Here is a 25,312-nt window from a genome sequence, read left to right on the forward strand (position 1 = left end):
AATTATTCATAAATCAGATAAATATTATTTGAGTGCTCATGATATCTTATATTTAAGTGCTTCACATTAGACATCCTCCATATACATAAGTCAGCCTGGTAGAGTATCAGAGTTCAACCTTACTTTTAAATATATTTTTTTCACGTTTATGAGCACTTCTGGTTACAATTAATTAGGTTTCCAATAAAACTGAGTCATCCTAACATCTTAAAAAAATTTAATATAGCTATCGGAAACCTACTGCGATCAATAAGCGTTTACTTCAATACTTGCCATGTACTTCCGACATCAGATATACCAAAGAGCTATAGTAAAGTTTGCTATGTTCTCCTAACGAAGAAAAATATTTAAATAAGTCGGTCTGAGAAGGCTACTTAGGTTAAAATTCGAACTCCTATTTTATAAAATCACACACGGTGCAATTTTGCATTAGTGCCCTGATAAAGAAATCATGTAATTATGTAGCTCTCGGAAATAACCATTGACTATAAGCGACTACTTGTAATCTAATTTTAATCAGAGGTGTTTGCAGTGTCACTGTTAAGTTTGAATTTTATGAAGAAAATATACGTACATACGACTTAGAAGCTTATTAATCTCTAGGTGGAATTCCTACATACTTCTTCCCACTTCTGGTATAGGTAAGACGTTCTTTTTAAGTTCATGCTATTTGTCAAAGCAATCATTTAAATATGTTATTCGTTGTAAATTCTTGTTGTATTTAGGACTGTGTTTAAGGAAATAAAGATTCGTTAAGGCACGTTAGTGCTCATTTTTATATTACTCCTTAAACCACTGTTAAAATTCCATATCACAATGTCAAGTAATCCTACCAATTAGAGTACCGCAGGTGAAAACTTGTACAACTTGTTTCGTTGAAGTAAGTACTCGTATATTTAAATGGTTAAAATAATGTTTTGAACGATGTATTTATATTTTTTTTAATCCGCCACTGGTGCAATATTGAATAAAATGTAGGTATTAGCTTCAAACATAAAGAAGAACCAAATACATAAAAATAAAATGCTCAAATAAAATAAAATGATAAAATATATTTATTCTGTGCTTCGTATTTGGTATCTGCATTATACTAATCATTCAAGCATTTCACTGTTAATATATTTTATAACATTTAAACACTTTTATCCGTACCGGTGAGATGAGTGATTGTGTTTCTCGTACTCGTGACTTGTGCTCTAGACTTACATTCTCTGCAGTGACAACGCCTGGACAGCGTTGGGTATGTTTGTACAGTTTTCTTTCGAGCGTTATTTTTCTTTTTGTTTTTTTTTAATGTACTAATACCTTCCTCACCAGACGAAAGGTGTTAGTATTCCAGTCATCTAAACGCTGTCATATACCTTTTGTAACCATAACCAAAGATGATGGCAAATTACGGAAATCCTCTTAGCCTGTCAAACCCCATCGTCAACAAGAAACTTAACACAGTATACCGTTAACTTATGTTAATTAAGTTAATCAACGAAAGCAGACAACAGAAAATTATTCAATTAAATCACGTCTATTATAGATTAGCATCACAATAATTATGCGCTAGAAGTTACCACGACATCAAGATATAGTCTTGTTACACAACAAAATCAGTCACTAACTTCGGTGTCTAAACAATATTCTATATCAGTTAGTGTCTTGATTCATAGGAGAGTCAGGCCTGGTAACTTGTAACCCAACGGAACAGCTCCCAATATATCTTGTTAACAAGCAATTCAACGGCTTTTGAGCTTGTTAGTTGTAGCCCAATAACATGCACACATGAGACACTTTCATATTATATCTTACTAAGTTATACCTATTACTTTACTGGATTACGTTTTAGCTTGGCCTATTACTTAGTAGTATACTTTAAGTAGTATTAAATTAAAAATTATACACGATTAAGTAAAAATGTCATATGCTTTGGTTTTACGGTTCAAATAGTAAATCCTTTTATAAACATTTTACTCAATTTGCAGTGTTGAATTATGCGATTTATGTATTTCGTAACAGGCTGATACAATCTAAATTTGAATAAATTACATAGTTAATTTAAATTAAGTTTTTATATTAAGTAACCCTGTATTAAGTTTTTGTATTAGAAACTTAATAGAAATGTATTATTTATTATTTCCAGGTAAGATTTGAGACTTAATCCAGTTATTATTATTTATAAAAATAACATAGGTTAATTCACACGCGAATAGTTACCTGCCTTGAAACTGCCAGACAAACAATATTTATTAACAATTATGAATAAACAATTAGCTGATATCTAGCCTCTTTTATCCGACTTACTACGGCAGAGTTGACTAATAAACCGATACGAATATTGTTTGTAACAAACGGATCAATATGTTACAAACAAAATATCCACTTGAAACCTGTATATAACATTACTTCTCCCAAATATATCAGTGGTAGATATTTATTATTTGTAATTGCTCATGTAAATACAATATATTGATGGCAAATGACATTCTAGGCTGAGTTGTCTTCTATTACTGAACTATAGAGAATATACTACAACAAGGTGACGGAACCCAAGTTAAGGAAGTACTGCAATAGAAATTTTACATATTAAGTTAGGTGGTTTTATGACATCATCTGAAAATTTGTTCGTTTACCCGTTTATTCTATTACAAGATTTGTTTAAAAGAACCTAGCTACTTAAAAGTGGCATATAGGTTCTAATTAGTCAAAGGAAGAACGATATTAATAACTCTTTCAAAATGCTTGAAAGCTCATTCAATGATCTGTTGTCTATAACTGTATTACTTCCTTTACCAGTAATATTTTTGTATTAATTTAATGATCAAAACATTTTTTTTACTCCGTGAGGTATTAAATTACAAAATCTACTGATATTTCTTACAAATTTAATGCCAAGTAGCAAATAATATTTCTCATTCTATGCATTTCCCTCATCAATTAAGAATAATTGAATGTTATCTTATTCTATACCGACATTTAAGGTAACTAATAGATTTGCATTCAAACCACTATGTTACCCACATTTTTAAAACAATAGATCCTTGATAATCTATTTACCCACACAGTTACGTTATTGGAATGGGGATTTTATATTCATTGATGACTTCACCAAACTAGCTATATAAAAAAAAAAAAAAAAAAAAAAAAAAACTGGGACACAATATAAACTCCACACAAGTACTCAACGGCGTAGTAAAACATTTTCCTTTGTATATTTAAATTTTAAAGTCAGTCATCACTGTTTTGCTTACTACACTCAGAGCTTTAAAGACTATTAAAATGCATTAAACATCAACCAGGCACCAAGTGTCTTGTAACACGCTTCGGAAAAGTTGCATTCATACATTCAGAATGTCTATATCAATGTTGACACTCTTGAGGTGTCCTGTGGAGAGACAATATCCCATGTCATACAGACAATCATACGGAGAATATATATTTACATCCCTCCGATAGACAAGGGAGAAATTGTGCCATCCTACAAAGTAATATATTACATTGTATACATTGTACATTGTACATTGTACATTGGCCGCTTAGCCAAAATTCATAGTTGGACATGTACATCATAGAACTCAAAATAAAAAAGTTTCATGTAAAATTCAATTTAGCAATGATGAATTTACTCCTTGTTCATTATGTTTCTTAGCAAGATTCCAATAATAAAAGTTCCGATGAATCGAATGAGTAAAACTAGTTTTAGTCAATTATTTTTCTTTTATCACTGAATATGGCACATATTAAGTTCTTGTATTATTCTACTCAATATGCATACTAGTTTTCCTTCTTTTTATATCACATTCCGTCTCGGTTCCTCATACAGTAAGACCCATGTAAATATATTCGTTAACAATCATCCAAATCCTATCGACTCATGTATATTCTAATACATTGTTGACTATATACAGATCGCGCAACATTTCTATTCTATAGGTCAATTTGCTTTGAGATGGAGACGCTCTTTAAATAATTATCCTAAATTCCTATCCCACTTCTGCAGCTAATTTTATAATTCAACATTTAAGTTTGCTAAATGTGTAGTGGTAGAATAAAAACAGTTGACTTTACCTCTATATATCATCATGATTTATTACAATAGAATTCCTTTTGTACAGTGATAACGGTAATATATTGCTTATAACGCAGACAATAAAATATAGGGCAGTGAATGTAGGTTTAAAATCATAACATTGGGGCTTTGGTAACCGGCTGTCCCGTTTTCCCTTCTATTAGTATTGATGTACTGTGAAATAATATGAAGTACTAAAGGGACAGAGTATTGATTCTACTTACATTTGTATGTGTCAAATTGGTACATTAAATATAACGTACTGTACAAATCAATCTGTTCCACTAAAACTTAATTTATAATTGGGATTATTAAAAAAAATTTACCATGTTGTTTACTTTGCAGTCATGGAAACTACAAAAAAATAAAAAATTACAACATTTAATACGCCGTTACTGATACATAAATGAAACAGCAAGTTTGTTTTATATAGTAAAATTTAGAAAATAAAACAAATATTCACAGTTAATGATATAATACTGATATTGTGGAACCCTAACTACAGAATATATTTTATCATCACAGAAGTGAAAATAAATTTATGAAACAAACAAGAGCTATTTATTATGTATTAAAAATTTACTATTCTATAGCATGTCTCCCCTCATGTTGTCTTCATAACGAACTAACTTATACGCTTAAAATGTTGCATTAGGGTTCATATCCATATATTACATCGTTGTTGATGATGGTTCATACTTGTCATGGGATATGACAGTAATTGAAATTGAAAAGTTTTACACTTGTCTTATGAATAAATCAATTATGAACAAACTGAATGCAACCATATGAAACTTTGAGAAATTACGAAGAAACACATATATCCTAACTCTATATATGTGCTACATAGTTAAAAAAATATTTTATGTTTATCATTTTTATTTAAGGAGAAAACAATGAGGTCTACGATTGTGCATATCCATCCATTGCTAAACATGGTTGAAATCTCGGTATTTTGTTATAGCTCCTTTTTTGTTTACGGGTGAAGTAAAATTGCTACTTTACTCTTATATTGTTGTAAACAATGTTTAACAAATAAGGGTCTTTCTAAATAGGGTGAAGACTCCAGATCATACGTTTCGCCATAGATGTAGGTTATGGAAAGTAAAGTACCTACATATATTTTTTCATCCATTTAAAGGTGACATCTTGACATTCAAATCAAAATTATTTAGTACAAAATCTTTTCTCTGTTTTGTTACAATACGTTGACAATTCAATTTACTATTGAAATAGTTTTTACTTTCTTGATATTATATGACTTATATTAAGACATATATGAAATAACTCAGTATAAGAACATTTTATCCGCTATTTTTCCAGTAGTTTCTGGAATTGTTATCACACAAGTAGCTTCCACATCAAATAAAAATAAAAATTTTAATTTCATATCTCATCCTCCCGAAATATTCTTTCCGGCTCAGACAAAAGGAACGTAGATTCCGCATTGGCTCGTCATCTTGAAATGTGAAAAGATATACATTATTAGTTTAGATGTTTAACTAGCACATCACAGATGTTAAAATAACTTCCAATATTGGCATTTTATAATTTTTTTATATTTAAAAGTTTATAGTAGAAAAGACATGAAGTGCCAAATAGTATAATCGCCAAATTGACGTTTTCAATGTGTGAGTTGGGCAGTATGTTTTCCCTCTATCCAAGTGTGAAGCCGATGTAACCCCCTTTATAGCCGTTATACCTGTTCCCGGGACGCGCCGCATAGTATATTGCGGGTTAAACTGAGATATCTGCTACATCGCTATTGCCTCGCTCCAGATTTCCATTGCTTGTTTATTGAAAACAAACTTACTACTATAATTCAATAATATTCAACATTTACATTAAAATAATAATATAAAAAACTAAATTTCAAGGTTATCATCAGTTAAGGTCAACATAGCACTCGTAAATACCCTAGTTTCACACCAATACATGAAGGTCTTGCGTGACATTTAAATTTGTGTCTTATTGGTGACCTTTAATTATTCAGAAATTAGTTGTTACTCAACTTTTATTATTAGGAGATACGTTGTTAATTATATACAAGTCCCTAATTGGTTAAGTGGTGTTTTAGTAGGTGTCTTATTGTACGTATAGTATTTTAATTGTTTTATCTAATGCATAGGTCTAGATATGTCCTTGGTAGGGTTTCGGGTTTAAAGATTTGCCAAATTCCTACAGTAAAATCCACAAAATTACAGTACATTGCCAAGTACATTGTTTTACTTTGTTTGATTTGATGTAGCAAACCAAAGTGTGAGAAATATAGTGGTCGGAAACCTCCTATGTATAGCGTTATGTGGAATCAGTTTTATTGTTCACCGTGGGTTAAACTGTTTAATTTTTCCCTTGGTAATTTTATATTTTGGTATACTTGTATAACACCTAAAGATAATTCCGCCTATTCCTCTACATTTTGTAATGTTTATGATAGATATTTAAAGTATAATTAATGTTGCCTGTATCTCTAAATCGAGTTAAACGCTGGCTGAATAAACAGAAAGGTACGAAGGTGTTGGCGAGTAACAATCCCTGGATAAAGTCGGGGTATCAAACTTTATCCAGCTTTATAGTGTGCTATAATTGCGCATCTCTTGTATATTCCATTTATAATCAAGGTTTAAGGTTAGTATTCTGCGTATTTCTCACGCAGCATAAGAACCAACATTTATTTATATTAAAATAAAAAAATACAAAAATTCATATAATTATTTATTATTGTATTTCAATTCGCAGGGATTCAGAAACAGAAATAGTGCTATGATACAAAACATATTTTAAGGCTCTATACAGGGTGATTCATGAAGTTCTCCCCCCACTTCTACAGCACATTGTACTAGTAAAAATAATGAAAAAATGTTATATAAACATAGGTCCGAAAACGCTTCGTTAGCGAGTTACAGCTAGCGAAAGATTTCGCCTGAATTCCTGGGTAAAGAGTAAAATAAAGCCATACTGAACTTTTGGAAAGGTTAATTAAGTAAGAAATATCGTGGATTCTTATGTATTTTTACCTGATAAAGCTAATAAAATTGGTTTCAGAACTATACCTGTAGTAGTTTTTGAGGGATTCAGGGTTAAATGCAAAAAATTGGGGCACGAAACAATGTTTTTTTTAAGTTTGATGTACAATAACTTTGTTAAATTGGTTATAAATACATAAAATCAACAAACATTAATTGTAGAGAATTTAATTCTGAGAAAATTGATATAATCAAAGTCTAAAATAAAACAGAAATAAGTATCAAAAAATCGATTTTATTCAGTGTAATACATTACTAGTTTTAAGCAAAATTAATCAGGTTGGGCCAACCGTACGCACCTTTTTATAATAGATGTTCGAAAATGAGGCCATCATTATCAATACATTTTGCAGCACGTTTGTGTATTGCTTTTGTTGCGTTTCTTAATTTTTCAGGACTTCCCTGTATCTGCACAGCCGAATCCATAATACGGGCAATTAATTCATCACGAGAATTCACTTTTGTCTTGTATACAATGTCTTTCATCCATCCCCAGATGCAATAATCCAATGGAGATAGATCTGGTGATCTTGGTGGCCAAGGGTGAGGCCCTACACGACCAATCCAGTGTCCAGGAAATTGATGATTTAAGTAAGCAGAAACGGCACGTGAAAAGTGGGGAGGTGCTCCGTCATGCTGGAAGTACAAATTTTGTCTGAGATGTAAAGGAACATTCTCTAACAGCTGCGGCAACTCTTCTTGAAGGAAATGCAAATAGAACTCAGCATTTAGGCGTCCAGGTAATATGAAAGGTCCAATCAGCCGATTGTGCAAAAGGCCACACCAGACATTGACGCTAAATCGGTGTTGAAAGTTCTGTTCCACTACCTCATGTGGATTTTCTTCTGCCCATGAGTGTTCATTGTGCAAGTTATTGACACCATACCGAGTGATTTGTGCCTCATCCGTAAACAACATACGCTTGTAGAGTTGATTATTAATATTCAAAAAGTTGCAAAACTCCAAGCGAAGCGGACCATCCCCTAGCTGTAGATGTTGAACCTTTTGTTTATGAAACGGATAAAATTTGTTTCGATTAAGTGACCTCCACACCGTTAACTGCGAAACTCCTATCCGCCTAAAAATGCGTCGTGTACTTACACCTGGACTGCGATGAACAGCATTAATAACAATATCATCATCAAGTTGGACAGCTCGTTCATAATTGGTTCTAGTACTTGGTAGTGATCCTGTTTCCCGAAGAGTACGAAAAGTTCCTGAAATTGTTTTGGTATCTGGAATCCTCCTATTAGGGTAACGTAGTTCATATTCTTCTACAGCAGCTCTAGCATTACCATTACAGTAACCCAAAATAAAAACCATATCAGCGTATTCCTCTGATGTAAATAAGTAAGGCATTTTTCCGCTGAATAAATAATCGAATTATAACTCACAGAAAAATTGCATTTAATAACACGATTCACAGAAACCCGATCTCCTGCTGTAGCTTGCAAAACACCACTAATACACAGTTCTAACGTAACAGTACAGAATACCATTGTTGATAAGCTGTTATTCGTGCGTTACCAACTTAGAAATTAATAAAACAAAAAACTGCATTTCGATGATTAGTAAACAATAATGGGAAAATGTTTGCTTCATTTATTTTCGAACATTTGATGTAAATTTTTATAAAAAAAAAAAAAATACAACGTAATAAAACATAATATTTTTATTTACAAACAAATTTATTTAACAGTTAATCTTGTTTTCTCAATTTATCTCATCATTAAGGAACAAACATTTTGTTTTTGTTTTATTTTAACTAAATACCGTACGGTATTTCTTTACAGCTAGTAATATATTATACTGAATAAAATCGATTTTTTGGTACTTATTTCTGTTTTATTTTAGACTTTGATTATATCAATTTTCTTAGAATTAAATTCTCTACAATTAATGTTTGTTGATTTTATGTATTTATAACCAATTTAACAAAGTTATTGTACATCAAACTTAAAAAAAACATTGTTTCGTGCCCCAATTTTTTGCATTTAACCCTGAATCCCTCAAAAACTACTACAGGTACAGTTCTGAAACCTATTTTATTAGCTTTATCAGGTAAAAATACATAAGAATCCACGATATTTCTTACTTAATTAACCTTTGCAAAAGTTCAGTATGGCTTTATTTTACTCTTTACCCGGGAATTCAGGCGAAATCTTTCGCTAGTTGTAACTCGCTAACGAAGCGTTTTCAGACCTATGTTTATATAAAATTTTTTCATTATTTTTACTAGTACAATGTGCTGTAGAAGTGGGGGGAGAACTTCATGAATCACCCTGTATATTTATGTGCATGCTGTACACACAAAAGGTATGAACTCGTATTAAATAAGAACTATTGAAATTAATCAACCAGAAACCTTTAACCTTTCATAAATAAACGAGTGCAAATTATGCTCTTTGACATTGTTTAGATCTACAAATACAGTAATTAGTTGATAATGGTTCTGGAGATGGGCATCTTCCAATAAACGTGGCTTATTTCAACAGTACTAGGACGTAAATTAAATTAAGGTGACCACAAAACCACTTTGGTACAACAATGGAATGTTTGGAAAAACGCTGCAAACATCTCTCTCTCTCTCTCTCTCTCTCTCTCTCTCTCTCTCTCTCTCTCTCTCTCTCTCTCTCTCTCTCTCTCTCTCTCTCTCTCCTCTCTCTCTCTCTCTCTCTCTCTCTCCTCTCTCTCTCTCTCTCTCTCTCTCTCTCTCTCTCTCTCTCTCTCTCTCTCTCTCTCTCTCTCTCTCTCTCTCTCTCTCTCTCTCTATCTATCTATCTATCTATCTATCTATATATCTATATATATATATATATATATATATATATATATATATATATATATATTGCCTCATGATACATTCATAGGATGGATTTCATAGCAGTGGGAAAAGTATACAAATGTGCATATTTTTATTTTGTACTCTATACTGCATGACAAAAAAAGCTTAAGAGTAAACTCATATACTTAAGGTTAGATGTGTTAATATGTCACATTTTTTAACATCATATGATTATGGTTTGTTTCTACTATATTAGTATCGCCATAATGATTACCCATGAGCATAAGAATAGCCACTGTGCTCAGTGAAATATCGTGGATTTAAATTAACCTTATTCAATGTTCGTAATATATTAGGAACTTTTCCTATTACTATTCCATTAAAACTTCATAGAAAAGAATTGAATATGCAACATTTCAAGTGTACCAATATGTTTTTTTCTATATATTCATGTGTGCGGGCAGACAGAATTTATATTTTTTCATTCCTAGAATGATAAACTTCGATAAATTGCAGCCTTAAAAGAGTCATGGCCAATTATTACTCATATTTAGATTAATAAGACTATAAACGATAATTGTGACACTTTTTTATGTTTCGTCTCAATTCAGTTTTTACTAGACACAACAGAACAAAATCACAATAAAAACACGAAGTTTTCCGTAGTTATGTTAAAACTGTTAATAGCAAGAAGCCCCACCGTAGTTAAAAGCGTAATGAGACCGGAAAGAGTGGAGTGCGAAAGAAATTACATGGTAATTGGCTACACCCAATATAGCATGTGTCAATAACGTGTCAGAGATGCTATCAATTAGAAGGGGACCGCTCTATAACCACTTTCAATGAACGCTACTTGAAGCTAAGTGTTTGTAATGGGTAAGCACCAATGCGAGTATGGGTTTCCCCTTCGTTAAACACCCCTCCGAGCCACTGAATAGAGTCGCTCCGTTCCTCTCTGATCATTATTTGAGGAGAACGCAGTCACGGAATATTAATGACAGTATACATGCCGTTTCTTCAGTTTTTATTTGAAATGTAGCATTCTTTTATACTACACGACAGGTAAAGGCGGCGAGTATTTCAATTTTTTTTGTGTAAAACTTTCAACAGGTAGTTCTAATAACAGTTTATAAACGTACAATAGTACCTCAATTATATGTTTTTACTATCATCTATCATTAATAGGAATTTAATAATTTAATTTCTTTTCCCTATTATTGTATCTGTTTGTTTGTATGCATGTATTGTAAATTTATCTGGCTGTCCGAACGCTATCCTGAGAATGATCTGACCTATAAACTTGAAATTTTAAGTAAAGCTAAATATCTATATAACCAACAGTGTGTTTGATGATGGTGTATGTCATTCAATGAAATTTTCCTGAGTTTTTTTCATTGTTCCACTCATCACGGCATTGAGGATACTCCAGAACCAATAAATTTGTAAAAAAATTGATTAAAATGAAATTAAATTGTTTTTTTAGCTTTGTGTCGTATTAATCGAATAATACTAGTTACGTACTTGAAGATTTAAGTAGTAGTATAGCTAGAGTTTAGAGCCTCAGTGAGGACTCTCACACAACACGTGGTGTGGTGTACTTCTACCTTGTACTGTCGATAGACGGGTACCGTTATGCGCTGCGTCACGAAAACATTTCCTATGACTCATGGGTAAAAACTCTCCTTTCAGGAATCGTATTGGCCCAAATAATTGAAGAACTCCAAGAAGGATTTAAGAACTCCAATGAAAAAACAATCATTGTAACTATCATTTGTTATTAGAAAATTGCATTTTAATTAACTAAATATTATTGAAGTGATTGTAAATTAAATAATAAGAGAATACCAAATAATAGATAATAATAGGACTTACCCTCGTTTTTCAGTTGTTATAGTGTTGTTTAACGTGTTTTTGAAAATAGCGCTTTTGTTGAAAAACTAATCTGCAAATCGAAATCGTGAGTTTAAAGTCATTAAAAAGATTGCTGCGCCTTCATCTCAGCGGCTAGCACGTATACGCCACACAGATAGCGTTTGTTTGTTGAAAGGGTAGTATTAGGGCTGCACGAGCACAGCTAAATTCCTCCAACTGTACATAATACTGTGGGGTGGTGGTGCAGTTTCCTTATATGCGGAAAACCCGTTGCCTGTAATCAATTAAACTTTACTGTTTAATATGCATTGTTTTTTCATATCTACATGTACAATATAGCAGATCACCACACTCTTGTCATATAACAAGCTTTTATTATGTGTATTATTATGTCAGACCTTCAAGTGCAATGTATTTATCCTCAGTTTGTTTTTACAATTTATTTATTTTGCAATTGACCCTCAAGGCCTTTAAAAATACTAAGGCACCACTCAAACAAATCCCATAAATATATAAAAAAACAAAAAATTACATGATGTTGTAAATTTTGTTTTTAAAAATAACCACTAATAATTAAGCGTTATAAATAGATAAATAATAATTTTCAATTCGTTAATATAAATTAAAAGTTTTCTCTGATTTACCTTTCATTTTAATGGAATACATTTATAAGAGTGTATAACAATGAATCTATTAATTGTACTTTAGCCACAACTATTTATCTTTTTGTGTAAGAATTATCAGAAATTTATATTTTAAAATCAAATTTGGAGACTTTAGATTTGTGAATTTTTGAAATGTAAATTAAAACATATTTTAATTAAAAAATTAAAGCGTACGGGTTAGAGTAAATATGTTCACAACACGTCCTAATATATGCTAATGGTTTTTACAACATATCAACTATATATTCTTAACCAAAGTAAAATACCATTTTATATACTAAAAAAACCTTGAAATTTATAATTACACGATTAATAAAAAGTAATAATGATTATATTTTAGAAATATTGTTAAGGTTTGAAAACATTCTATAATATGTTATCATCGGTCTGAATATGAATTGGTGTATGCTTGAATTAGATTTGGAATAATTTACGAATTAACAAGACAATGAAGTCTGGCGACGATTTTTTCCTACAAAAAATAAAATCTTCTGAATTTAAATGTTTGTTTTCTCGATTCTTGTATTGTTCTTAATATGAACTATGTTTTTGATGTTTACAATAATTCAGCTGTGTAACAATAAACAACGTTTTACTTACATTCATATCATGAAAAGAGTAGGATAAATATCATGGATGGTATTGAGGTCTACTAGGTCTACAATTCAAGCCTTAAATACACAAGCGATTATATTGTGATGTGAGGTATCGGTGAGACATGACTTGTTACCAAGGTCAAGGGTCAAGCACTGCCAAATAACAGTGAGTATCGTTCTATTACACGACCCGCAGACTCGACATTGCTTATCACAACAGTTATCGAACTGCATGCCCCACCAGCCCAGGGGTTATCAAATCCACTTCCATGTTTCATCGCTCATTTGGTATATCCATATTTGATTTATCTTCTATATGTGTACCAGATATATTGTTCCTTACTTTTTTTCATAGATAAATACAATTATCCTCAAAGATAATGATCAACTTAGTAATTATTGTTTCGTGTGTAAAAATTCCTCTTCCTAAATTTATTTCAGTTCACGACACATGATTAGGCAATATTTTTGTATTTGGCAAATAATTTAAATAATAGATTTCTTACAAATTCATCCATTGTACTTTGTATTGAGTCTCTTAGCTGACACTATTAAACACATAACTGCATGTACTATATTATTATAACATCGTATTTTGATAGAAATATATTTCAAATTGAACATGTTAAAATCAGTTATTCTTCAAAAATAAGATAATACATTGTATATACTCGATCAAGTACATTATATACGTCTGCCACCTACAACCATTATAAAGAAATACTCTACCTTTCCCTAATTGTCTCCCTACATAAACCAATAAGAAATCAAATTATTTAGATTTTCAATTTAAAACTATCACAATATATGAATAACAGTTTGCAAGTCAGTGACCATCATTAGCTCGGTAACATCATTAAACTTACCGTATTACACAATTATATATAAATACATGAAACATGAAACCACTAACAATGCAGCTATGTCTAAAACTCAAAACATTAAAAAACTGCGAATTTCGCCGATTTTTCTATATTTCAATTTATTTTCACCTGCAATAAATATACATGACAGCTCTAAACACGCTTAAAAATTATATATACGGTTTGTTCAATGGTTGTATTTAAAGTTAGATGGAAAAAGCATTACATCTGCTTTAGTTTAGTGGCAGAAAATACATTGAGCTAATAATGTTATTAGTAATGGCGGATAATTCATTTTTGATCACTTCCTTTCGACTGTTTAAGCCACACTTTTTAATACAAGGTGTCTGAAAATTCGAAAACCATAAACGATAAATATCTTTATAACCTTCTCTGAATGTTCTGGAACATTTTTTATAGCGATAAACATTTATAATCTTAAAGATTGCGAAGCAACATAGTCTGTTATACAACTAATAACCTGAATATTATGAAATAAGTGTGTTATGAAAATGTAAATGAACTTTTGTGTTCATATTTAATTAAATGAAAAGAATAAATCTGCTCTTTCTGTCTAGTTCTCCACCAGATTTGGCAAGTAATCATATTATTTAAAGTTTACTAAAACGTAATTTATACCATTAACTATGCGATACTGTCATTTTGTGCATGTTATTTCTTTCGAATAAAGTACTCTATAGATAATCTTTTTCTAGTACTAAAAAACACGTAGCAGATCTATAGCAGAAAGGGTGAGTTTTTTCTCTAACTGAATGAGGGGCCATTGTTAACTTGGATACTATAAATATGACTACTTTTAAAAATAAATGTCTTTGTTTTTAAAGTCATTTTTAAATATTTACATAAATGAACTCCTGCAAATTTACATTATTGCTGTAAACTGTGACGAAACACCTTACAATTTTTACTGTTACACATGAAAATTATTTTCAAGGCTCATTTATTCAAGAGTTTTCGATTGTATTTCCCCTAATAACTGATATGTGGTAGGCAAATTCACAGAGATTCCTTAAGGAATTAACTATTTCCTATCGAAAATCATTTTAATAAATATTACTGTTGCATGGTAAAAATTGCAATCTACCACAATATTTGAAGTTAGTGGTAGTTTTAGTATTTATAAGTCTAAAAATAGAATTTCATTGTTAGGTTCCTGCTAGATTTATATCTTACAAAAGACGTCCTCTAGGCTATTACAATGGCAAGTATCTCTTCGCATTTCGACAATTTCCCCGGATACCAGTATATAGGTCGTGTACAGGCCAACAGGACTTCATCCCTCTGCATGTATAGTTTGACATAAACCCTACTCACTGACCACAGGCCTTGTAGTATAAATCCCGATGGACAACTTGACATGTAGGTCAACTAACCATCGAGAATATTACATTCTTCGTTAATTATGTTTTATCTGAACTAATGAAACTAAACATTCACGTTCCATTGGGTTGATCGTACAAAATAGATTTTTTTATTTATAATTAACCTGCCAAGTCGTGTAGGTTTCCATCCGTGCGATAGTATATTGACCTCTCTGTATATTCACATGTGCACGTTTGTGCAATAACTCTTGATAGAAACGTACTATGTATCTGAAAATCGGTAAATTGTTTCGCCTTGGTCCAAAGATCGCTATTCATTCTTGGGGGCCTACGGGTAGTCCTTCCTTCTATCTGCCTTTTTATGTAGGTTTAATTGTACTGTGTAAAATTAATTAATGTAATGTAATGAGTAACCATTTATTGATTTAAGGTCAAAATTTCAGAGGATAGTTTACCTGCCTGGCTGTCTGTACGAAAACGTTTGATGGGAATGTTCAAGATGTTTGGTTTTGAGGTCAAAACGCCAAAGAGAATTTCAACGGTAGTCTGGCGGTCTGTACGCTTCCTCTTTCGTAATGTACTATCGGGAAATTCGATACCCCGCTGTATCGGCCTATTATTTTGAACTAATAAATAATTAAGCCGAGAAACGTTAAGCTGATCGTGTCTTATTTTTGTTAACTTAGGATACAGTGAAAACAGACTAGAAAGATAAACGTTTTTACTTTATTTCAAGTCGTTCAAATTAATTGTGAACGAACTAACCTATAGTGTTAGCAAATAATGACTGCGGTTAAGTCCATGTAGACCGGTCGCTTTATATATTTGGATAAGCGCCAAGGATACATCACTCATAAGGCTAGAACATGTTCATTCCTGTTTGTCTCTCTATCTGTTTGCACGATCACTCAAAAACGAACTGACCTTATAAACATGAAAAATGAATGAAGCCTAACTTTTAATTAACCAACATCGAGTTTTATTATTTTAACCCTCACTTCATGGGATTTGGCATACTATTTATGAATATGTTTACTTGGTCTTATAGCTAAGCATTTTAGCAAGGAACTTAGCCAATAAATACAAAATAGTTACTTACTGAATAAATAAAATTTCAAAAAACGCAATATATCATGAAGAGATTTAACTTGTAGCATATTAACTCATGAAGGTAAATCATACCTACATATCCAACATAGGAGATTTTAATTTTACTCTTTTTTAATTTTAACTTTAATAAAATCTATATAAATGTACACAAATTTTAGTATTATAAGATCATTTTTGTAGTAATTGTCATGTTAAATTAAATTTTAGTTTCATAATATATCGATTTTTTATTGAAAGTAGTGTATGAAATATAATATTTAAATGTTACTATATTAGCCCTAAAGTCTGAGCCGGCCAGGGCTGCGCATTATGTAATGCCTCGTGGCCTTTGGTGATCACTCACACAAGTATCAAGCTCTCCTACGGTAACCACAGTTGAGTAACAAGAAATCCTATAACAACTCTATTAATAGTATGGAACTGCTAATCCCAATGCTGTAACGTATGCATTTTTTTACAATGTACGGAGCTGTTGGATATCCTCATCAATATTCTACATCAACAGTACCTGATGTTTTTCTAGCTTGGGATTAATTCCCTAAGGCTCGAAATCTTTCAGATACGAACATTTTCAGTTAAAATCACAATTATTCGGTTATATTTTTCTACAAACGTAACATTATGTTTCTCTAACGAATAAAAATTACAATTCAAATCTGACAGTGAAAGTAGGGTTTCCCAAATAATTACAGAAATTATGTTAGTTTATAATCTTTTAGATAATAAACTAATAACTCTATAGATTTTTCATTCGAATTGTACATGCAACAAAATAACCAAATACAGTTCAACACGCTGTAGTACCAGCTAATCACTGGAGCTGGTTCTAAAAGCTAATTAACTTAATAGCTATACCGCAATAAGCGGTTCCCATTGTAGTAACGTCACAAAGTACGCGATGACGCCATTCAACCGTGTGTCTGTTGACTGCTGTAACTGCGGTTGTGAAAGCCACACATTTACTGCCGATAGAAACCTCCCCCTACCCACAAGTTATTCTCTACGCAACAATATCAGTCAATCATCCGTAGGGATCTGTTAGTATATTTCAAATTGGAGATCTAATCTCAATTCTCGACTGGCTTCGCAATCAAATCATACAATTGAAATGTAATTTCTGATTCAGTTATATTGTTTCAGTTAGTTGTAATTATGCTGAAATGACAGTGATTAAGGAAGAAAAATAGTGTATGTATTATCACACATTAAATTAAGCTGTGTAAATCACAGATAAAATTTAATAATTGCTCTGTAAAAATTCCATAACACTGAAGTTTCTTTGTAATTAGCTTAATAGTCTGTATTTAAGTTGAACTTATAAAACTATTGAAATAGTCTAAAATATATAACTAGATTTTTCCGGACATTTGCCATCGTTCAGTGAAACAAGAAAACAGTAACACTACGTGAAAAGACCCGACTGATTCATTTGAACGCAAAGTAGCAAACACCTTAAGAAAACATAAAGAATTTTTTTCAGATAAATTTAGATCTAAATTAACTCCTCACCACTCAAAAATCCCCCATATGTATGGCCTTCCCAAAATCCACAAACCTACCATCCCTCTTCGGCCCATCATTAGTTCTCGTGATTCACCTTGCAGGGAATTGTCTAAAGTCCTCTTGGACATCTTAACGCCATTGGTAGGAAAAACTGACTCTTTCATCAAAAATTCCAGGGATTTCGTAGAGAAGTCAAAATCCCTAAAGTTGACTGAAACTGACAAACTGGTAAGTTTTGATGTCGAAAGTCTATTTACAAATGTACCAGTTCCAGAAACTCTCGGAATTATTAAATCACGTCTCAAAGAAGACCAAACATTAAAGGATAGAACTAAACTTCCCGTGCCAGTAATTATGGAACTGTTAGAACTATGCACTCAATGCAATTATTTTGAGTTAGAGGGTAAAATTTACCGTCAAGATGAGGGGATGGCAATGGGTTCTCCACTGTCTCCTATTTTCGCCAATATCTTTATGGAGGAATTCGAGCGAAAAGCTTTGGCTTCAGCTCAGTTCAAACCGAAGATTTCGTGGAGGTATGTGGATGATACCTTTGTTATTTTTTCTCATGGAGACATTGAATTAAATAATTTTTTGAATCACATTAATAGTATTTCTCCTTCCATCCGCCTCACAATGGAAGTGGAAGTCCAAAACAAGCTTCCCTTTTTGGATGTGTGTGTATTAAGAGATAGGGATGTCCTTAAGACAACTGTTTTTCGAAAGATAACACACACAGGAAAATATTTAAATTATCAATCCAACCATCAAAAATCTGTCAAAGAAGGAGTACCCTACTCGTTGTTTGATAGAGCAAAGAGCTTGTGCTCAGATAAAGATGGACTAAAAGAAGAATTTAAGAAAATTGAATCGGATCTCAGAAGCAATGGGTACCCTCAATTAGTAATTAATAAGTGCAAACGAACCAGAAGAATCATTCCTGAGTCAGAAAAACAGATTTGTGATAAATTTGCGTTTATGTCAATCCCTTATGTGCCGGGATTATCGGAGAAAATTAGAAGAGTAGGTAGAAAGTACAACATTAGAACCGCGTTTAAAAACACACAACACTCTTAGACAAAGTCTCGTAAAAACAAAACCAAAAAATGGCACACAGGATTCCAAAAACTGTGTTTACAGTATAAAATGTAGCTGCAATAGGGAATACATAGGCGAGACAAAAAGACCACTAAACGTAAGGATAAAAGAACACAAAGAAAACACGAGAAAGGGTTTCACAGAAAAGTCAAAAATTGCACACCATTGTTGGTCCGAAGACCATCATATGAATTGGGATGAAGCCCACATAATACATCGGGAACCACATTTCTTCAAAAGGAAATTAATTGAGGCAACATACATTAAATTGGCAGACCAACCAATCAGTCAACCATCAGTCGAGATTAGGCCGCTTTGGTTGCCAATTCTAAAAAATGAACTAAAGAGAAAACCAAAAGTATCAAACGGATCGGATATTTGTAATAAACCAATGCGGAGTCACAATATGGTTTTAAGAAGTTCATCTCGCATGAACCAATAATAACGAAAGGGCCCATTCCTGTTCCCCTTCCCTTGTATTTCCGCCATCTTGTTTTAGCCAGCCGTCACGATTGCCATTGGCTAGTCCCTCTGGTCAGTCGTAGGTGGTCAGTAGACGAGTGAAGACGCATTGTGACCTGTATTCCGTAGTTTAGTTTTAATGATTAGTGTTTTGTATAGTTTTGTATTAAGTGCATGTCTTTAGTGTTAGTGAAGTTGACAACAACATGTAGGTTGTGATTCCTGACTTAGGCGTGCCACAACGCTTTAGTAAGATTTGTTTATTTTAACTTAGTTTGTAATTATGTATTAGGTTAGTTCTTTACCTGAAGAAGAGATCAGATTGCAGATCTCGAAACGTAGTGTTACTGTTTTCTTGTTTCACTGAACGATGGCAAATGTTCGGAAAAATCCTGTTTCCTTCACAATCCTTCCATCGTCAAAAATAACCTTTAAACAAAGAATATATAACTATTTGAGTAAAACACGTAAAGTTAAATTAAACCATTGCATTAACCATTACATTATAAAACATATATTAAGTTATTACTATACCACTATAAAAGTTTAAAAATATTTATTTTTCTCGTAAAAAAAATACTAAATATATAACAGAAGGGTTTAATTATTGTGACACACTAATAAACGTGTACATACGGCTGGATATGCATAATCCGTACAGTGTATGTATATTTTAAAACTAATATTACAACGTATAGTACATAAATTTCAAGTATCTTATTGTTAAGTCTACGATTATATAAATACAAATTGCCTAATATCGCATGTAAATATTGTGAATATACAAATAAATACTTTGCGAAAAGAATATTTATATTTTAAGGAGAATAATTCTGCCACTGGCAAACGCGATATTTAGTGATTTAGTTACATTTCAGATAGCATCGATCGATTTTAAGTCTGCAACACAACTAACGAGTTGTTGTCGCGTCTTAAAAACATGCGTAAAACGTGTTGTTATTAATACGAATAAAAATAGAAATGTCCTTTTTACTAATATCTTTCTTCCATATTTTTTTTTTGGGGGGGAATTAACTATTTTCTAATTAGCAACTATTTTTATGACTCGTGAACTGCAGCAGCTGCGTATATATGACATATTAACTGGACCACATAGTTATTTTTATTGTACTAATCATATGTTGTTCCTTACACATTTTACGAGTAGTAAGTGTACCTTTTAGTCTTGTTTAGAACGATTGTTGTGTTGAGCTATAACAGAATTTCACAACAATAGGCCGTAATTTTGAAGTGGCTTTAAGAATATAAAATGTTTTAATACCATTTATTTTGCATTACTATAATCTTGAGCTGAAATTATTGGAAAAGAATTAGTATCTAGACTGTATCAGCAAATAAGAAAATTTACATTTTGCCAAGTTGCGATTCCAGCTATCTTTAGTTGTGCTTCTAATTTTTCTACCATCATATATATTTACCATTTTCTAATAAATAATAAATATTATGTTTTACTCTCTTTATGTTTATAGATAATTTTCTATTAGCATTTAAAATGTTTTACATTTAAACCATGACTTCATTTTGTTGTTGCTCATTACACTTTTGTGATTGAATTCAGAATACTAATATACAGCTCACTTTAAAGGAAACCATTCCATGAAAATTTCTGAATATAATATAATTAATTTATAATGTAGATGTGGCAATAACAAATTTTTAAAAAATATATTTTTAAGTACAAGAAATAATCCGTCACAGAGAAACATTTTACCGCCAATTGTAGGGTTTAGTATTATTATGTCGACCTCAATTACAATTAATTCTAAACATATTTCTGAGCCAATACCATCTGCCAAAAATACTTACATTCTTCGTATTAAGGAGTACCTCCATATTTTGACCCCAAATAATTCGGGAAGTAGATTTAACAAACAAAAAGACACCAAAAATTTAATCAGGTCAAATATCAAGTTGTGTCTTACATAACATCTATCAATATCTCTCTTAAAAGCTTTTGAAAAAAGGTATGTACAATACAAATCTTCACAAAGTTTTGTTGCATTACAGCATATTGACCTGTCGTATTTGTTGTACATTCTTAGTGAATGTGTTTTTTCACCTTTATAAAACAACTAGCAGAATACCCGTGCTTCGCTACGGGAAAATTATTGATGAATCTTAGTGCAGGATTTCAGGAGTTCTATAAATGCAAATTAATTATATGAGTTTTCATATTATTAACTCGCCGTTTTTATCATTACTTTTGCTTCAATGTTTTCAACTCTTCCTTTTTAAATTTTCTTGTACTGATTTTACCTAACTCAATACTTTAACAGTCACTGGATTATATCACAACAGTTATTAAATCATAAGCTGGATTGCTTTACGGAACTTACAATTCTTCTTTGTAGACAACATTATTTTTTTTCCACGAGGCTGAAGAATAGTTAAACTATCGGCAGAGCTAACTCGTGAGCAAGCGACATATAACTGGCCATGACAGAAGCAGTCTTCCCTTAGATCAACACCAGCCATTTTTAAAGACTGCCCTTGCGATTTATTTATCGTCATAGCAAAGCAGAGTTTGACAGGGAACTGTTGTCTTTTAAACTGAAAATGGTAATCCGATGGAATTAAGGGAATGCGTGGGATAAAAACCTCTCCCCCTGGCCCATCCAGTGTATATTACGGCTTGTATACGTGTCTGCGCAACGCTTTGATTTGTAGCCTAGTTCCGTTGCAGAGCTTAGATGGAACCAGGTTCCTAAGCAAAATGATTGGAGCTCCAACTTTGAGGTAAAGATGATGTGTTGGAATGCCTGGAGGATTAAGCGTGTGTAAGAACTCTACTGGGTAGTGTACCGCATCTTCTATTTCCACCACAGAGTCCACCGACTGGTAATGGACAATCTCAGATGGCAGTTTTTCCAACAATAGGTTATTAATACTTTCAACAGTGTCATTTTTATGTGTAAAGATAGCTCTTTATTTAAACCAAAACAAGTCTTTTAATTCGACATTTTTTTAAATCTGCATAAATCTTTTCAATCAATATTTGCAAAACCCCTACCACTTCACACAAATCCTTTGGAATATTGACTTCGTCATTTTCTTCAGGCAAATTTCCATTACCTATCTCTAAAAGTAAACTTGAAACCTCGCCTGCCTTTAAACTGCCTTTAAGATGAACCCTCATATTGATTTTCAAGAAACAAACTTGGACTTTAGGCCAAAGAACTGATCTCTTCACACAGGTTTTTACTTCATCAGCTCGAGTTCCTCTTGGTACAACAGGCAAAGTCTGTCTGAAGTCTCCAGCCATTAAAAGCGTAACTCCACCCATAAGTTTTCTGTTACATCTGATGTCCTGAAGAGTCCTATCTAAAGCTTCAATTGCTCTCTTGTAGGCCATTGTGCACTCGTCCCAAATAATCAGTTTACACTCTTGAGAACCTCCGCTATGTCGCTTTGTTTCGATATATTACATAGTGGAGTTTCAGAGTGGTTTAAGTTTAAAGGCAGTTTGAAGGCAGAGTGAGCTGGCTTCCCTCCTTCCAACAACGTCGCAGCTATACCTGTCGAAGCGACGGCAATAGCGATGTTTTTATCTTTCCTAACAGTGGCCAGAATTAAATCAATTAAAAATGTTTTTCCTGTACCTCCTGGTGCGTTAAGAAAGAACAGTCTTCCAGCTTCCGTCTCAACGCTAACCATTATTTCATCATATACAATTTTCTGCTCTTCGTTTAGTTTTGGAATGTTTTCGGTGACAAACTCAGATAAATGCATAATTTTGTAACTCAGTTCTCTTAAGTGCTCGCGGTTTAATGTAGAACTGTCGGAAAGTGGACTTGGAGAAGGAAGACCGAACTGCTCAAGTGTTAGGTGAGAAATTGAGGTCACCAAGTGTTCTAGTGAGAGTAGACATTTGTTGTAAAAGACGTTGTCTGATTCAAGTTGTACACCTGTACGTTCACGTTCTACTCGTCTCTTGAAATCCTCTGACATACTATAATTGTGTTTCTCCCAGAGCACCAAGGGGTTCGATACTTAGCAAAACACCAAAAATTACTGCAAAAAGTTCTCTTATTTTTTTAGGTGACTCTGACACAGCAGCTTCTTCCAAAGTGATGTCCCAATGATAATCATCTTCAAGTAAACATAACGCTCTGCACGCAGACTTGTAAGTAGAATGAACAATGCCAGATACCCTCTTAAGAACATCGAACTTCGTAAGCCCTTTAACTTCATGAAGAAGAAAGCGAAGAGAGTAGCATTCTACATTGTTAGGGTGTACAGTGTAAACCCTACCAAGGACATGATCTTTTTTCACTCCTGGATGTTCTGGAACGGCTTTACCTTGTTTTCGACGACTAAACTTGTTATTTTTCCAGGTGTAGTAAGCAGGTAATCCATTGAAGGTTAAGGTTCTGGCAAAATTGTCGGATTTGCAAAGTTCAAAATATCCCAGAAGTGTGGTTTTTGGTGGATTTTGTATTTTTACTTAAGCGTTTTCGGGATTAAAATAAATTCTCTCACCATTTTCAAGGTGTACAGCTAAATGCATTACGAGAGGATATCGCTCATGGATTGTGAAGCAAAATATACGCCTTGCCGCTTCAGAACTTCTGATGTACCGGCCTGCTTCATAACTGGACACTTTATCTCTCTCATTTTCCAAAACAAAAGTGGCTTGATCACTGCCCTTGTTTACATATTTGCAAATGTACTTTATAGACTTGACAGAATTACACAGCTCGACGTTAATATGTGCTAGAAAGGTACGTGTCAGAACAGGATTATACGGCACAACCCACCGACTGTCTAGGTCTACCCCGTTTATGTTGACTGGAAAACCACCACCAGCAGGGGACCTTCGGCGGTACTGGGGGTAGCCATCGTCAGCAGTTTGTGTTTCTTTGCACAAGGGACGCGGGTACCTTTTGGAGCATGTGCCATTAACCATGCAAGGCGAGTTCCTGTTCAAGTTTCCACAAGGGCCGTGAATCATTGTAGATTTAACAATTTCAAATAGATCAGGGTCCGTTTCAGGATCAGGAACCTCAGCACTAATGACACTGACAGTTTGGTCGGCCATGATCCTATCTTGCAGCCACAATAAAATGTGCACATGCGGCAAACCACGCTTCTGACATTCTATAGTATACATGTAACACCTACTCCGGCCAAAAATGGAACCTTTGGTTAAAAGATTAATAAGTTTTTTTTACTTTTAAATTGAACACTCGGGCTATGATGTCATGCATATCTTGAGATTTTTGACCGTCCTTCAATGCAGCTCCAATCTCAGTCCATTTTGGGTTACACGTAAATGTGATAAACAAATCAGGACGACCGTAGTGACGAACATATGGCATGGCGTCCTGCGTTCTCTCATGCATATAGCGCGGTCCACCAGTAAAACTGGATGGCAACACGACTCTCTGACCTATATCTGATGCGATACCATCCCCCTTACACATGGCATCTTTAAGATGGACATAGTTTTTGGCTCTCAGCTTACCATGGTTAAATCTTATAAAATTCAGCCTTTCCGTTTCAATTTTTGCGCACATATCTACCAAATACTGGTTGAAAAGGCTACGGTACAGCAATAAGTATTTTCATCACCTTGTTTTTCCATTATTTTGTAAGCATAAAAGTCTGAAGCTGATATAGTTTTCTTGAGAGGTAAGTTAGATGTCGGATCACGTTGTGGAATGTTGATAGAGTAACTGTCTTCTCCACGACAGAACACAAGAGGGTATTGGAGAGCGTCTTAAGATCGATGCGTTTCGCTTATCCGCACCAATTGTGTGTTTCTGCTGTAAAGAATTATGTCTCTCTTATCAAACTCCTGGCCAACAATAACTACCTCACTTGTTGCTGGCGTGTTGAAGAGACCTTTATGTTCACCTGAAGGTTTCCTATCTGCACGAATAACCACTTTGAATTCTTGACCCTCCGGCAC

The 25,312-nt window shown here is 33.0% G+C and overlaps 1 protein-coding gene across 1 annotated transcript; it reads right to left on the bottom strand.

Moving 5' to 3' along the window:
* Positions 1-23,845: 23,845 nt before the first annotated feature.
* LOC124368144 lies at positions 23,846-24,439 on the bottom strand. The gene has a single exon (XM_046825419.1). It carries the CDS (start codon positions 24,437-24,439, stop codon positions 23,846-23,848), a length of 594 nt encoding a protein of 197 aa, XP_046681375.1.
* Positions 24,440-25,312: the final 873 nt, after the last annotated feature.

Source organism: Homalodisca vitripennis, chromosome 8, assembly GCF_021130785.1.
Source record: "Homalodisca vitripennis isolate AUS2020 chromosome 8, UT_GWSS_2.1, whole genome shotgun sequence".
Lineage (NCBI taxonomy): Eukaryota > Metazoa > Arthropoda > Insecta > Hemiptera > Cicadellidae > Homalodisca > Homalodisca vitripennis.